The sequence below is a fragment of the Squalius cephalus genome, assembly GCF_949319135.1.
Source record: "Squalius cephalus genome assembly, chromosome: 8".
In the NCBI taxonomy this organism is placed as follows: domain Eukaryota; kingdom Metazoa; phylum Chordata; class Actinopteri; order Cypriniformes; family Leuciscidae; genus Squalius; species Squalius cephalus.
Genome location: NC_137129.1, coordinates 2,218,585 through 2,231,894, shown reverse-complemented (window position 1 = coordinate 2,231,894; position 13,310 = coordinate 2,218,585). Strand labels below are relative to the sequence as shown.

At 39.3% G+C, this 13,310-nt stretch overlaps 1 protein-coding gene across 1 annotated transcript in view; it reads right to left on the bottom strand.

The window, feature by feature from the left end:
• Positions 1-3,122: 3,122 nt before the first annotated feature.
• Positions 3,123-13,310, bottom strand: part of sdc2 (syndecan 2) — a 40,686-nt gene continuing 30,498 nt past the window's right edge. The window contains exons 2-5 of the mRNA XM_079878188.1: positions 9,733-9,847; positions 9,482-9,642; positions 7,520-7,640; positions 3,123-4,753 (exon numbers count right to left, since the gene is read on the bottom strand). Coding sequence (XP_079734314.1) covers positions 4,590-4,753; positions 7,520-7,640; positions 9,482-9,642; positions 9,733-9,847 — 561 coding nt within the window. The 3' untranslated portion in view covers positions 3,123-4,589. The remainder of the gene's footprint in view (positions 4,754-7,519; positions 7,641-9,481; positions 9,643-9,732; positions 9,848-13,310) is intronic.

Below are 13,310 nucleotides of genomic sequence, written 5' to 3'. Positions count from 1 at the left end.
CGCTCTCTCTCCCTATTGAGAGAAACCCCTATAAATTAAAGGGACACAGTGACACGGACACACAAACACTGGGCACCGTAAATCCAGGCCTGATAATCACCACAGATGAATGGATGAGAAAGAAGGCAGGAATGTTTTGATGAGACTGATGCTCCAGATCATGTTCATCTGCCAAGGCTAGGCCAGGCTTGACCCGCGATTATATGGGAAAACAGCACCAATGAAAGCAAACACAGAGAATGGAGAGTAGAGAAGCATACTAATGTTTACATCCCAAATCACAGCCTTATTCCAATGGATTTCATTATTCAGAGTCTCTCTCTCTCAAGAATTACACTTAAACTATAAAACCCTTCCAGTAAATAATAATACAGAAAGATACAGAATGCTGAGAATCCAAACATTGCAAAGATGTTATAGTGTAATATTCAGAAGTCATTAATTTATATTCCAGCAGACCTTGACACTGATCTAAATAAGAGAAGCAGCAGTGCAGTAATCCCAGAGGAGAACCAATAAAGATGAATAAATACAGACATAATCTGCTCTGATGAGCTCATGTGAAACGCTCTCAGCAGAAATCCCTTCACTTCACATTTTACAGTCCGTGCGAGAGATTCCAGACACATTTATTCACACACGCCTCTCCAACGGTTTGCTTTCAACACAGAAATAATTATACGGACGGACAGACGGATGAAATGGATAGACAGAGTGACAGACAGATTGAGAGACGGATTGAACGACAGAACGAACGACAGACAACAACAGATCGAACAACAGAACGAACGACAGATCGAATGACAGACAGAAAGAGATCAAACAACAGACAGAACGACAGAACAACAGACAAGAACGACAAATCTAACGACAGACAGAAAGAGATCGAAAAACAGACAGATCGAACGACAGACAGAACGAACAACAGAACGAACGACAGAACAACAGACAGACAGAACAACAGACAGATCGAACGACAGACAGAACGACAAATCTAACGACAGACAGAAAGAGATCGAAAAACAGACAGATCGAACGACAGACAGAACGACAGACCGAACTACAGAACGAATGACAGAACAAAAGACAGAACGAACGACAGACAGAACAGAACGAACGAACGACAGAACGACAGACAAGAACGACAAATCTAACGACAGACAGAAAGAGATCGAAAAACAGACAGATCGAACGACAGACAGAACGAACAACAGAACGAACGACAGAACAACAGACAGACAGAACAACAGACAGACAGAACAACAGACAGATCGAACGACAGACAGAACAGAACGAACGAACGAACGAACGAACGAACGACAGAACGACAGACAAGAACGACAAATCTAACGACAGACAGAAAGAGATCGAAAAACAGACAGATCGAACGACAGACAGAACGAACGACAGACAGACAGATCAACAGACAGAACAACAGACAGACAGAACAACAGATAGATCGAACGACAGACAGAACGACAAATCTAACGACAGACAGAAAGAGATCGAAAAACAGACAGATCGAACGACAGACCGAACTACAGAACGAATGACAGAACAAAAGACAGAACGAACGACAGACAGAACAGAACAGAACGAACGAACGAACGAACGAACGAACGAACGAACGACAGACAGACAAGAACGACAAATCTAACGACAGACAGAAAGAGATCGAAAAACAGACAGATCGAACGACAGACAGAACGAACAACAGAACGAACGACAGACAGACAGAACAACAGACAGACAGAACAACAGACAAATCTAACGACAGACAGAAAGAGATCGAAAAACAGACAGATCGAACGACAGACATAACGACAGACCGAATGACAGAACAAAAGACAGAACGAACGACAGACAGAACAGAACGAACGAACGAACGACAGAACGACAGACAAGAACGACAAATCTAACGACAGACAGAAAGAGATCGAAAAACAGACAGATCGAACGACAGACAGAACGAACAACAGAACGAACGACAGAACAACAGACAGACAGAACAACAGACAGACAGAACAACAGACAGACAGAACAACAGACAGATCGAACGACAGACAGAACGAACAACAGAACGAACGACAGAACAACAGACAGACAGAACAAGACAGACAGAACAACAGACAGACAGAACAACAGACAGACAGAACAACAGACAGATCGAACGACAGACAGAACGACAAATCTAACGACAGACAGAAAGAGATCGAAAAACAGACAGATCGAACGACAGACAGAACGAACAACAGAACGAACGACAGAACAACAGACAGACAGAACAACAGACAGAACGAACGACAGACAGACAGATCAACAGACAGACAGAACAACAGACAGACAGAACAACAGACAGATCGAACGACAGACAGAACGACAAATCTAACGACAGACAGAAAGAGATCGAAAAACAGACAGATCGAACGACAGACATAACGACAGACCGAACTACAGAACGAATGACAGAACAAAAGACAGAACGAACGACAGACAGAACAGAACGAACGAACGAACGACAGAACGACAGACAGAACAACAGAATGAATGGCAGAACAAAAGACAGAACGAACGACAGAACAAACAAGAGACAGATCGAACGACAGACCGAACTACAGAACGAACGATAGAACAACAGACAGATCGAACGACAGACAGAAAGAGATCGAACAGACAGAACGAACTACAGAACGAATGACAGAACAAAAGACAGAACGAACGACAGACAGAACAGAATGAACGACAGAACAACAAAATGAATGGCAGAACAAAAGACAAATCTAACGACAGACAGAACGACAGATCGAACAAGAGACAGATCGAAAAACAGACAGATCGAACGACAGACAGAATGACAGATCGAAAAACAGACAGACAGAACGAACTACAGAACGAACTACAGAACGAATGACCAACCGAACGAACGACAGACAGATTATATGACAGATCGAGCGAACAGACAGAACAAATAACAGACAGATTGAATGACAGACAACAAATAAAGAGAATGACAGATAGAATGATAGATAGAGGGATAGACAGACAGAACAACAGACTAACGGATGGATGAACAATAGTTGGATGAATGAATGTACAGACAGATAAAAACGACAGACAGCGAGTTTAGGCCACAATGTTTATTCAGTAGTGTTGTTTTAACTTATAGGTACAATACTGTCTGCTTTGTACAACTAAAAAAATCACCGTTTCATTCTGCTGTGCTAATCACACAATAACCACAACGACCACACCGACTCGCGGCCAACGCTTCCAGATGGTAGGCACTTTTAAGGCAAGGTTTAAAACATTTGTGAATATACATTTATATATAATTCTATATAGATTTTTTTTTCCCATACATGAATAAGTAATTGGATGCAAAGGTCAGATGTATACTCAAAAAAACAAAACTAACAGCTAACAATTAAAACAAAAGAAAAACCTCAAATGTGGCCAAAGGAATACACAGCAATGTGGAAATCAAACGAGTCTTTGGGTTTGCAGATGTTTCTCAGTACCTTTGCTTCGTTGCTCCGATCCGTACGGGGTGTTGGTCACAGTTGGGAACATCGATCAAGAGGGAAGGGAAAATACACAGGGATTCACGCTTTAACCGGATCTAAAGAGCGCGATTCAATCGTACTGATCCGTCACTGGCCTTTTCGGCGAACATTTAAACTACTAGTTCACTGGAAACTCTTGATTTCAATGGAGTTTCCAGTTTGTAAAGCGGCTCCTGTAACAGCACAAATCAGATCTACTCTCTCCACCAACTATTACAAGCGATCTCTGCAGTGTGACGTGAGAATAAACGTGGGCTTTCATCAGCGAAACATCAGAACGGCTCTGATCAAAGGAGGACCGGTCGTGTCAGTCCGACTCCGGGATCATCAGTTCAATAAACCAGACGCTTTTCAACATCTGAGGGATTTAGAGTCGCCATGATGAGAATCGATGAACGAGAGGGTCGTTCCTCAGAACCTACAAACACTGAAGCGGCGATCAAACTCAAATCAAACGGGTTTCTCGACGTATTTTCAGGTCTAATAAACGCTGACCCTGTGAAATAATCAAATGAGCGGCAGGGAAACATTTAAGAGTTATCAGACAGACGACAGAAAGGCATTGTTCAACATCTGAGAAAATGATAAATTAATGAAACACTTATGATCAACATCAGACATGCTGGATGAGAAATGAAATCAGGATTGATACAGAACAATTATATTCAATCATTCCACTTTAAAATGTTTCTTTTACAAAGACACACTGCTAGAGTTTAAAAAGTAGTCAGCGACTAAGAACAGCTCCTTTGACAGAAGACGGATGCGGATGTCCTCGCCTCTACAGAATGGGTTTCTTTTCAGCCTTTTCAAAATACACAGAAAATGTTTAAATACAGAGAGATTTGCCAAAAATTCATTAAAAAAAAAAAAAAAGAGGAAAGAAAAGGTCTTAATTACAATACTCTATGCAAAAAGCTTTCCTTTACGTTATTTATTTTTTTCCTCGATCGTGATTTTTTGAATGCAGAAGGAGTTTGTCGTAGTCACTGATCTCAGACCATCACTGGTGTTGGTGAAGCGAGTTTATGCGTAAAACTCCTTGGTCGGGGCTTTCTGATAGGCGGCTCCGGAAGGTTTTCTCTCCCCGAGGTCGTAACTGCCTTCGTCCTTCTTTCTCATGCGATAGACCAACAGGAGGATGAGGAAGATGGCGAAGAGGAACCCGATCACTCCTCCGGCAATCACAGCTGCAACACAATTAGGGACTCGCTTTATTTCAGATCAGCATTTGGTTTCTCAGACCGTGTCCTAACGGTCACCGTGATTTTGTCAAGTTTTGCCAACATATTTTGTTGATCCTGGAATAACATTCCTGTCCCAAACTTTAGTCCTTACCCTATCCCTACCCCTAAACCTAACCCTACCCATAACTTTCCCTAAAATCAGAGGGAAAAGAGAGGTGAATAACACTGATGTTGAAGCACCTCACCCTGGGTCTAAGCCTAAACTTGACATAAACTGTAAACTTGAAATCCAACTTTTGATTGGAAAGTTGTTGGAACATGTGTCCTAACTACACTGCGACACGCGATATAAAGCATCTTTTCCATGTTAATCAGAGTTTTTGTCCTAACCAGACGTGACGATTCTATTTTAGAAATTCAATTCAATTCACGTTTAATTGTATATCGCTTTTCACAACACACATCATTTCAAAGCAGCTTTACAGAAAGTGCATGAGTCCACATTACAATTTAGAGTGATCTGATATCAGAGGAAACTGTCTAAGTTATGCATTTCAGAAATGTACATATACAAAATCACAGTTAGCTAAAATTATATTAATTTAAACAATGTAGTAATTTAATGAGCTCATTGAAGTAATGAATATTATGACATATAGCATTGGTGCATGTTGAAACGGTTTCTATTTTTCTGCGACGTCACGCTGGAACAACAAACACAAAGTGTGGCGATGATAATCTCAGGTGCTGCTTATGTGCTTTATTTAATGTTAAAAGCGTGTCATGTGACTCTGAATATCATTTAGTGCTCCAGCTTTGAGGCTGTAAAAGCAACAGTGGATAATTCACCTCAGATCTTGAAATTAAACAAATGGAAACAAGAACGTTCAAACTGTGAACAAACAAGTGTATTATTTGACAAAGATTGTTTTAGTAACTCAGTAGCCTATGTATTTTAATAATGTTTAAATGGTGTAATATTTGTGAATTTGATTATGTACGAGTGCCATCAATATTACCGCGAGACTCCGCCCACATGCTGTTCTGATTGGCTGTGGGTTTTGATTGATTTTTTGATTTATTTAACCAGGAAGGTCCCGTAGAGATACAATATCTCTTCCACCAGGGAGTCCTGGTCAAGATAGGCAGCACAAGACAAAAATGACAAAGTAGTACATAACACAACATAATAAACAAACGCAAAATACCCATATCTAAAAGACAATACAAATCCTAATCAACTATTAAAACATTTACACCGTTCTATAAAAACAGACTTTAACAAAGCGAGAGATGGTACATATTAATGTGTAGTGTATACCTTGAAGCTCATTCCATACATAAGGAGCATAATTAGAAAAGGCTGATCTATCTATTTCTGTATGGATATTTCGCTTCTGGACACACACACACACACACTGCTTGAATCTTATCGCATCGCGTCTGGTTAGGACACGGAGTCTCAGTACATGTGAAATATCATCCCTGTCGGACTACGTGACTCCATGTCTCACACAAAGCAGAGGCAGATTATGTCCATAATTAAATCAGGAACCCCTCGACGCCGCTGGAGGCTCCAGAGATTGACATGAGGAAATGTGTCGACCCAAAGCAGGAAGATATGATTTCTTCTTCTCATTGTGGTTCACAGGATATTAAAGATGAGTGTGCTTAAATTAAGAATTTGGCCTTTTCACATCAAGAAATTGATCTGTTGAGTGGAAACATGCTCTGAATGCATCTCTACTGAGACTCAAACACGCAGTGAACTCTTGAAACTCCCAGAGAGAGATGAAACGCCGGTTTAGGAAACCATGACTTCTAAGCAAGAATCCCTTAATGATATCATCAAGTATAGTTGCAAAATGATTATAAAAATGTTGATTACTGTTCAAACTGACCTCAATGAGTCAGTAAGAAGGTTTTTTTTTTTTTTTAATTAACACTTTTATTCAGCAAGGACGCATCAAATTAATCAAAAGTGACAGTAAATATATTTATAATGTTAAAAAAAATTCAAATAAATGCAGTTCTTTTGAAACAAAGAATTCTGACAACATTTCCACAAAAATATGAATGTTTTCAACACTGATAATAATCATAAATGTTGAGCATCAAATCCTCATATTAGAGTGATTTCTGAAGGATCATGTGACACTGAAGACTGGAGTAATGATGCTGAAAATTCAGCTTTGATCACAGGATTAAATTACACTTTACTATATATTCACATAGAAAACAGATGATTTACATTGGAATAATATTTCACTGTTTTTACCGTATTTTTGATCAATTAAATGTAGCCTTGGTGAGCAGAAGAGACTCTTTCAAAAACATAAATTTGTTTTGATCCCAAACGTTTGAACAGTGTGTGTGTGTGTAACAGTGAACAATGAATAATATATATATATATTTATATAAATGAAGAGTTCAGATGCAAAAACCTCTAAATGCCATCTGAAATTTTCTTCTAGAATGATCATTTTTATCAAGCTTATATATTTAATTTCAGCAATTTCACTTAAATGGCAATGAAAATTACCTATTAATTGTCATTTAAGTGAAATTACTGAACTTAAATATACGAGCTTTATAAAAATGATCATTCTAGAAGAAAATTTCAGATGGCACTTAGAGGCTAACTCTATAACTCTTCAAATATATATATACATTTTATTTAATATTGTTGCATTCCTAAAAATACTCAAGTGTCTTGCAGTGCTGTTGTAACTATGTAACAGGAGTATTTATCAAAAATAATTCACAAACCTGCCAAAACCTCTGTCCTCTGGAAGAGATTTTCGGACTGCACCTCGAGCGGGGATCGAGGGAGGCTTGTGGTGCTCGTGACGGGGTTTTGACGCGAGTCTTCAGTGCCCGGTTCTGGAGACTGAAGAAGAGGAGAAGAGGACGTGTTACACTCAGTTTCTGACAGCGCTGGACTCGGCATGACTGCACACTTATCTCCTCTACACTCCGAGATCGACTGTGACCAGGAGACCCCATTTACGCCTGTTCTGAAGATGGTTTCGGGTGATCAGATTCATCTCACATCACAGAGGATCCTATAATACCCTGTCAATCAACCACTGCACTAAAGCCTTTTTTTATTTTTACACGTTTTTTCCCCCCCAGAAGATAAGATTAAGGTTTCATCATGCCTATATTCATTATTTTTAGTCAATTTTACTGAGTCTTGATGTAGTTTTCAGACTCTACTAGAACAGGTTTTCCTGCTTGAATGTTGATTATTTTCCTCATATTCTCCATTGTTGCGGCTCCTCTCTTCCCAGTCTGTCAGTAACGCTCTGTTCACTTCCTGTCTCTATGAAGCCCCTCCTTCTGAAAAGCACACTGTGCTCTGATTGGTCGGCTGGAGCAGTGTGTTGTGATTGGTCGAGCGCTTCGAGTTTGTTTAGGAAATGTCCCGCCCCTTACCATAACCGCCAGTTTAAAGGGATAGTTCAGGATTTTAGACATGAATCTCTATAGCTTCCCCATAAGCAGTGTGGTGCATTGACCATGACTTACCCCCGACAGCGTCCTGTGAGCCGAGCTCCGGTCCAGTTTTGGTCAAGATGAAATTAGTCCGGCAAGTTTGCTGGGGTCACGGCAATAAAGCTTTTTTCTTCTCAAATCAATATGTGTTCAAAAGAGTGATATATTTGCGTCTCTAAAACGTTGTCTATGGAGAGGTCAGACCTCGTAATGGCTTGGCACTATTTTCTCCCCTGTCATAACACTGCGCGCTGCCGCTACCTACAGCCAGCTGGGAGCTGCGCAGGCGCACACCACTTTTTCAGTTGTTCGGCAGTGTTTACAGCAGTGTTTACGTGCTCAGAACAGCTACACGAACGAGCTAACATAGCTACTCACCAAGAGCGATCAGTTTGTACAAGCTTTGTAGAAAATGGTGCGGACTTGTGACTATCCGGACTGTACAAACAAAGATGTGGCGCTTTCTCCTCACACATTTCAAAGATTTCCTGTGGCAGATGTTGCTCTGAGGCGACTTTGGCTCATTGCTCTGGGCTTCAATGTGAACACCAAACTGGCGAAGATAAAGAAGCTTCGTAAAGATATCCTTTTGGCTGTGTGTCGAAGTCAATGTTGTCATCGTCGCTGCTGTAGTCAGACATGTTATCGTTCTCTTTACGAGCTGTAAACAAAGTGACACGTGCGCGGCTCCCAGCTGGCTGTAGGTAGCGGCAGCGCGCAGTGATATGACGGGGGAGAAAATAGTGCCAAGCCATTACGAGGTCTGACCTCTCCATAGACAGCGGTTTTGTGCTGCAAATATATCACTCTTTTGAACACATATTGATTTGAGAAGAAAAAAGCTTTATTGCCGTGACCCCAGCAAACTTGCTGGACTAATTTCATCTTGACCAAAACTGGACCGGAGCTCGGCTCACAGGACGCTGTCGGGGGTAAGTCATGGTCAATGCACCACACTGCTTATGGGGAAGCTATAGAGATTCATGTCTAAAATCCTGAACTATCCCTTTAACACACTACTAACTAACTCAACCAGGCCCCGCCCCTTTATTCTGCGCATGAATTATTATAATGAGGAATATTGTGACGTGTTCGTTCCCGGAAGAAACTCAAGACTACAATGGAGGCGTTTCAGGAGTTCAGAAACACTGACACTGATATAGAGAAGATCATCCTCAAACAGCAACATTACACACTAAAGACAGATTTCAAGTTTTTATATGCAGCACTCACATCTATCCTGATTCGTTTATTCTTGTCTTTGGGAGCATCGCGTGACGTCGATGTCTCCACTTTCGGCGTGAAGTCTTTGGTGGAGTCCTGTGTGGGCTCTGCTTTAGGCACGATGAACAGTGTGTTTACAGTGGCCACTTCCACAATATCCTCACCAGCTCCTGAAACACACACACATACACATGCTTTCACACACATCCAACACGAAGGGATCAAGATTGTGCACCGGGAATCACTGAGGCTCTCCTTACCCGATCCCGATCCGGAGCTGAAGTCGTCGTCATCTTCAGGATAACCTCCCGACCCGATGTCCTCCAGGTATAAGTCATCGGTGGAGGACGGAGATTTGGCCGCAGACACTGATATCTGCAGAGATAAAGCAAATAACAATGGGGATTAAGGCCTTGTCACACTAATACGGTTTCGTTTGAAAACACATATTTTCTCTCCGTTTTGGCCTTCCATCACACTGAGATGGTGTTTCTATTAATAAAAACAAAGCTTTTTGAAAACGCTCTCCAAAGTGGATACATTTGAAAACACTGTTTTTAGCAAGGCATTTAAAGGATTAGTTCACTTTCAAAAAATGTTTTGCTGATAATTTACTCAAACCGATGTCATCCAAGATATCCATGTCTTTCTTTCTTCAGTCGAAAAGAAATTACGATTTTTGAGGAAAACATTCCAGGATTTTTCCAACGTGATGACGCAATACGTGGCGCATCTCAGAGATGGTACAAGACGGGCATTTGTGGTTTAAAAGTATATACAGTGCTATGCATAAGTTTAGACACCCATACTAAAGTTGACTAAAAAGAGGAATAAAAAATCATCTTTTGGAAACTGAACTTAATGCCTTAATTTAAAAAATTAGGAAAAATCCAACCTTTAAGGACACCAATTTTCTTTGTGAATGAATAATGTATCGTAAATAAATAAATGTTCTTCCTTAAAATACAGGGTGCATAAGTTTGGACACCCCATGTTAAATTCCCATAGAGGCAGGCAGATTTTTATTTTTAAGTATTTTTTTTTTATTATTTTTTTTAGGATACTATGCATCCTGATAAAGTTCCCTTGGCCTTTGGAATTAAAATAGCCCCACATCATCACATAGCCTTCACCATACCTAGAGATTGGCATGGTTTTATTTCAGTTAGCCTAATAGCTAGTTTGATTTGCATTGAGAGATGATCTTATGGAAAGTACCCCATGCCAATCTCTAGGTATGGTGAAGGCTATGTGATGATGTGGGGCTATTTTAATTCCAAAGGCCAAGGGAACTTTATCAGGATGCATAGTATCCTAAAAAAAAAAATTTTTTAAATACTTAAAAATAAAAATCTGCCTGCCTCTATGGGAATTTAACATAGGGGTGTCCAAACTTATGCACCCTGTATTTTAAGGAAGAACATTTATTTATTTACGATACATTATTCATTCACAAAGAAAATTGGTGTCCTTAAAGGTTGGATTTTTCCTAATTTTTTTAATTAAGGCATTAAGTTCAATTTCCAAAAGATGATTTTTTATTCCTCTTTTTAGTCAACTTTAGCATGGGTGTCTAAACTTATGCATAGCACTGTATATATATATATTTTAGAAAATGACCGATCGTTTCACTAGATAAGACTCTTATTTCTCGACTGGGATCGTGTCGAGACTGTGAAGCTGCATTGAGACGGACATTTGAACCTTCTGTGAACATTGGGATAGTTGGTTGCCATTGAAGTCCATTCTGTGTAGAAAACTCCTGGAATGTTTTCCTCAAAAACCTTAATTTCTTTTCAACTGAAGAAAGAAAGTCATGGATATCTTGAATGGCATCGGGGTGAGTAAATTATCAGAATTTTTTTTTTTTTTGGAAAGTGAACTAATCCTTTAAAAATGACAACGTTTTGTCATGTGACGCATATTGTACCAATAGATATTCATGTTTATACTGGTATTGTGCTATTCACTTTCACACTGTTGCTGAAATATGTTACTTCACACACTCTTCATATCACAGTCCTGCAGTTATGACAGATAATTCACTCGCATTTGCAAAACATGAGAGCAGTTTTAGACCAAACATATAATAGTGAGTGACTGCAACCCGAACACATCAGTGAATGCGGAGATATTTTGCTAAAAAAAATGATCCTGTCAGTAACGCTTTGTTTAGTTTCTGTCTCTATGAAGCCCCTCCTCCTGAAAAGCACAATGCGCTCTGATTGGTCGGCTGGATCAGTGTGTTGTGATTGGTCGAGCGCTTCGAGTGTGTTTGGGAAATGTCCCGTCCCTTACCATAACCGCCAGTTTAACACACTACTAACTAACTCAACCAACTTTATAAAAGTTTCTAATAACTCAACTTTATTATTTATTTTTCCGTCTGTATCATCTCAGTGAGCTTTTGTGCATGCGCAGTAAAGGTGAATTTAGTGTTTTCGGAGTGTGGACGGAGAGCGTTTTTAAACGAAAACACCGTATTCAAATGTATTCGGATTAATGTAGACGTAGCCTGAACTGTTTTTCGGCTTTCAATGTCGGTCTCTTATTGCTCAAACCCCTCGACTCAGAGGCTATGAAATCGATTTTTTTTTTCCTGTAATGTGTTTGAAAACTACAAAACTGCGCATCTTGCCACACGATGAATGAGTATTACCTTTCTGCTGAGATTTGAAAGTCAATGTTTTCTGCCTTAACACTTATTCCACAGCCTAACCTTCTCATCAAAGCACACACACACACAAGCAAACTCTGCTCCATAACCGAGAGTTCAGGACGAACTGCAAGCTCAGCCGTTTCTGTAGAGCCACTTTATGACATTTTAAAGCACAGCAGAAACTTTCTAACAACGGGTTAATCCTCAAGAGCCCAACCGCACCATCTCTGAAAGTCAAGCATTCAACTAAATATTTGCATTACTTTGGCACAAAAACACAACTAACCCTTCATGTGGATGTGCTAAAATGGCAGTGCGTCTTGCTAGCGTTATGTCAACGCCAGTGCAAACACACTGACTTTTGGCTCATTATGCATTGATCCATATTCACTGACCTCACTCACTCGTTTGCTCGGTGCAATTAATCGCTGCGCTATTAAACAGGGTTTTATTAAGAGAGGCATTTGTGTGCATATTCTAGCAATCATGGCAGCAGTTATTCATCAAACGATGAGCAAATAATGGAGAAGAACGTTATAATCGTGCAGATATTCAGACATACACACTTTATGCACTTAAAGAGTCTGGAGACGGACTGTCCCAGTGAAGAGTCTCAGATCACTGACTTATTGATGCCACTAAAGCACACATCTTATGATCCTCTTCTTGTGAGGGACCTACTTTCTAAAATAAAAAGGCAGACGTATATTTGAAATGAAAAAATATTTACACTGTGAATATTTATTATTTATTATTATTATTTATAATCAATAAAATACAATTAAAAAATATAATAATTAAAATAATAAAAAAATCAATATTTTAATAAAATACAATATCAAAATAAAAATAAATAAAATACAAAATTCAATATTTGTTTTAATAAAATACAATATAAAAATAAATAAATAAAATAATAATACAAAATTCAATATTTGTTTGAATAAAATACAATAAATAAATAAATAAAATATATATATATAGGGTTTAGCACAGATTTGTTTTTATGTGGTTTTGTGAATTGCCTTCCAGAATGCTCTACTTGAATAATTAGTTTGGATAGTATAACAATATTTAAATATCCCAGTCAAGTGTTAATCAGACTGTTCCAGTTCAACACAGATTGTGAAACACCATCAAACCATATGACTGTGTGTTAACTATCAGTGGAGGTGTTTG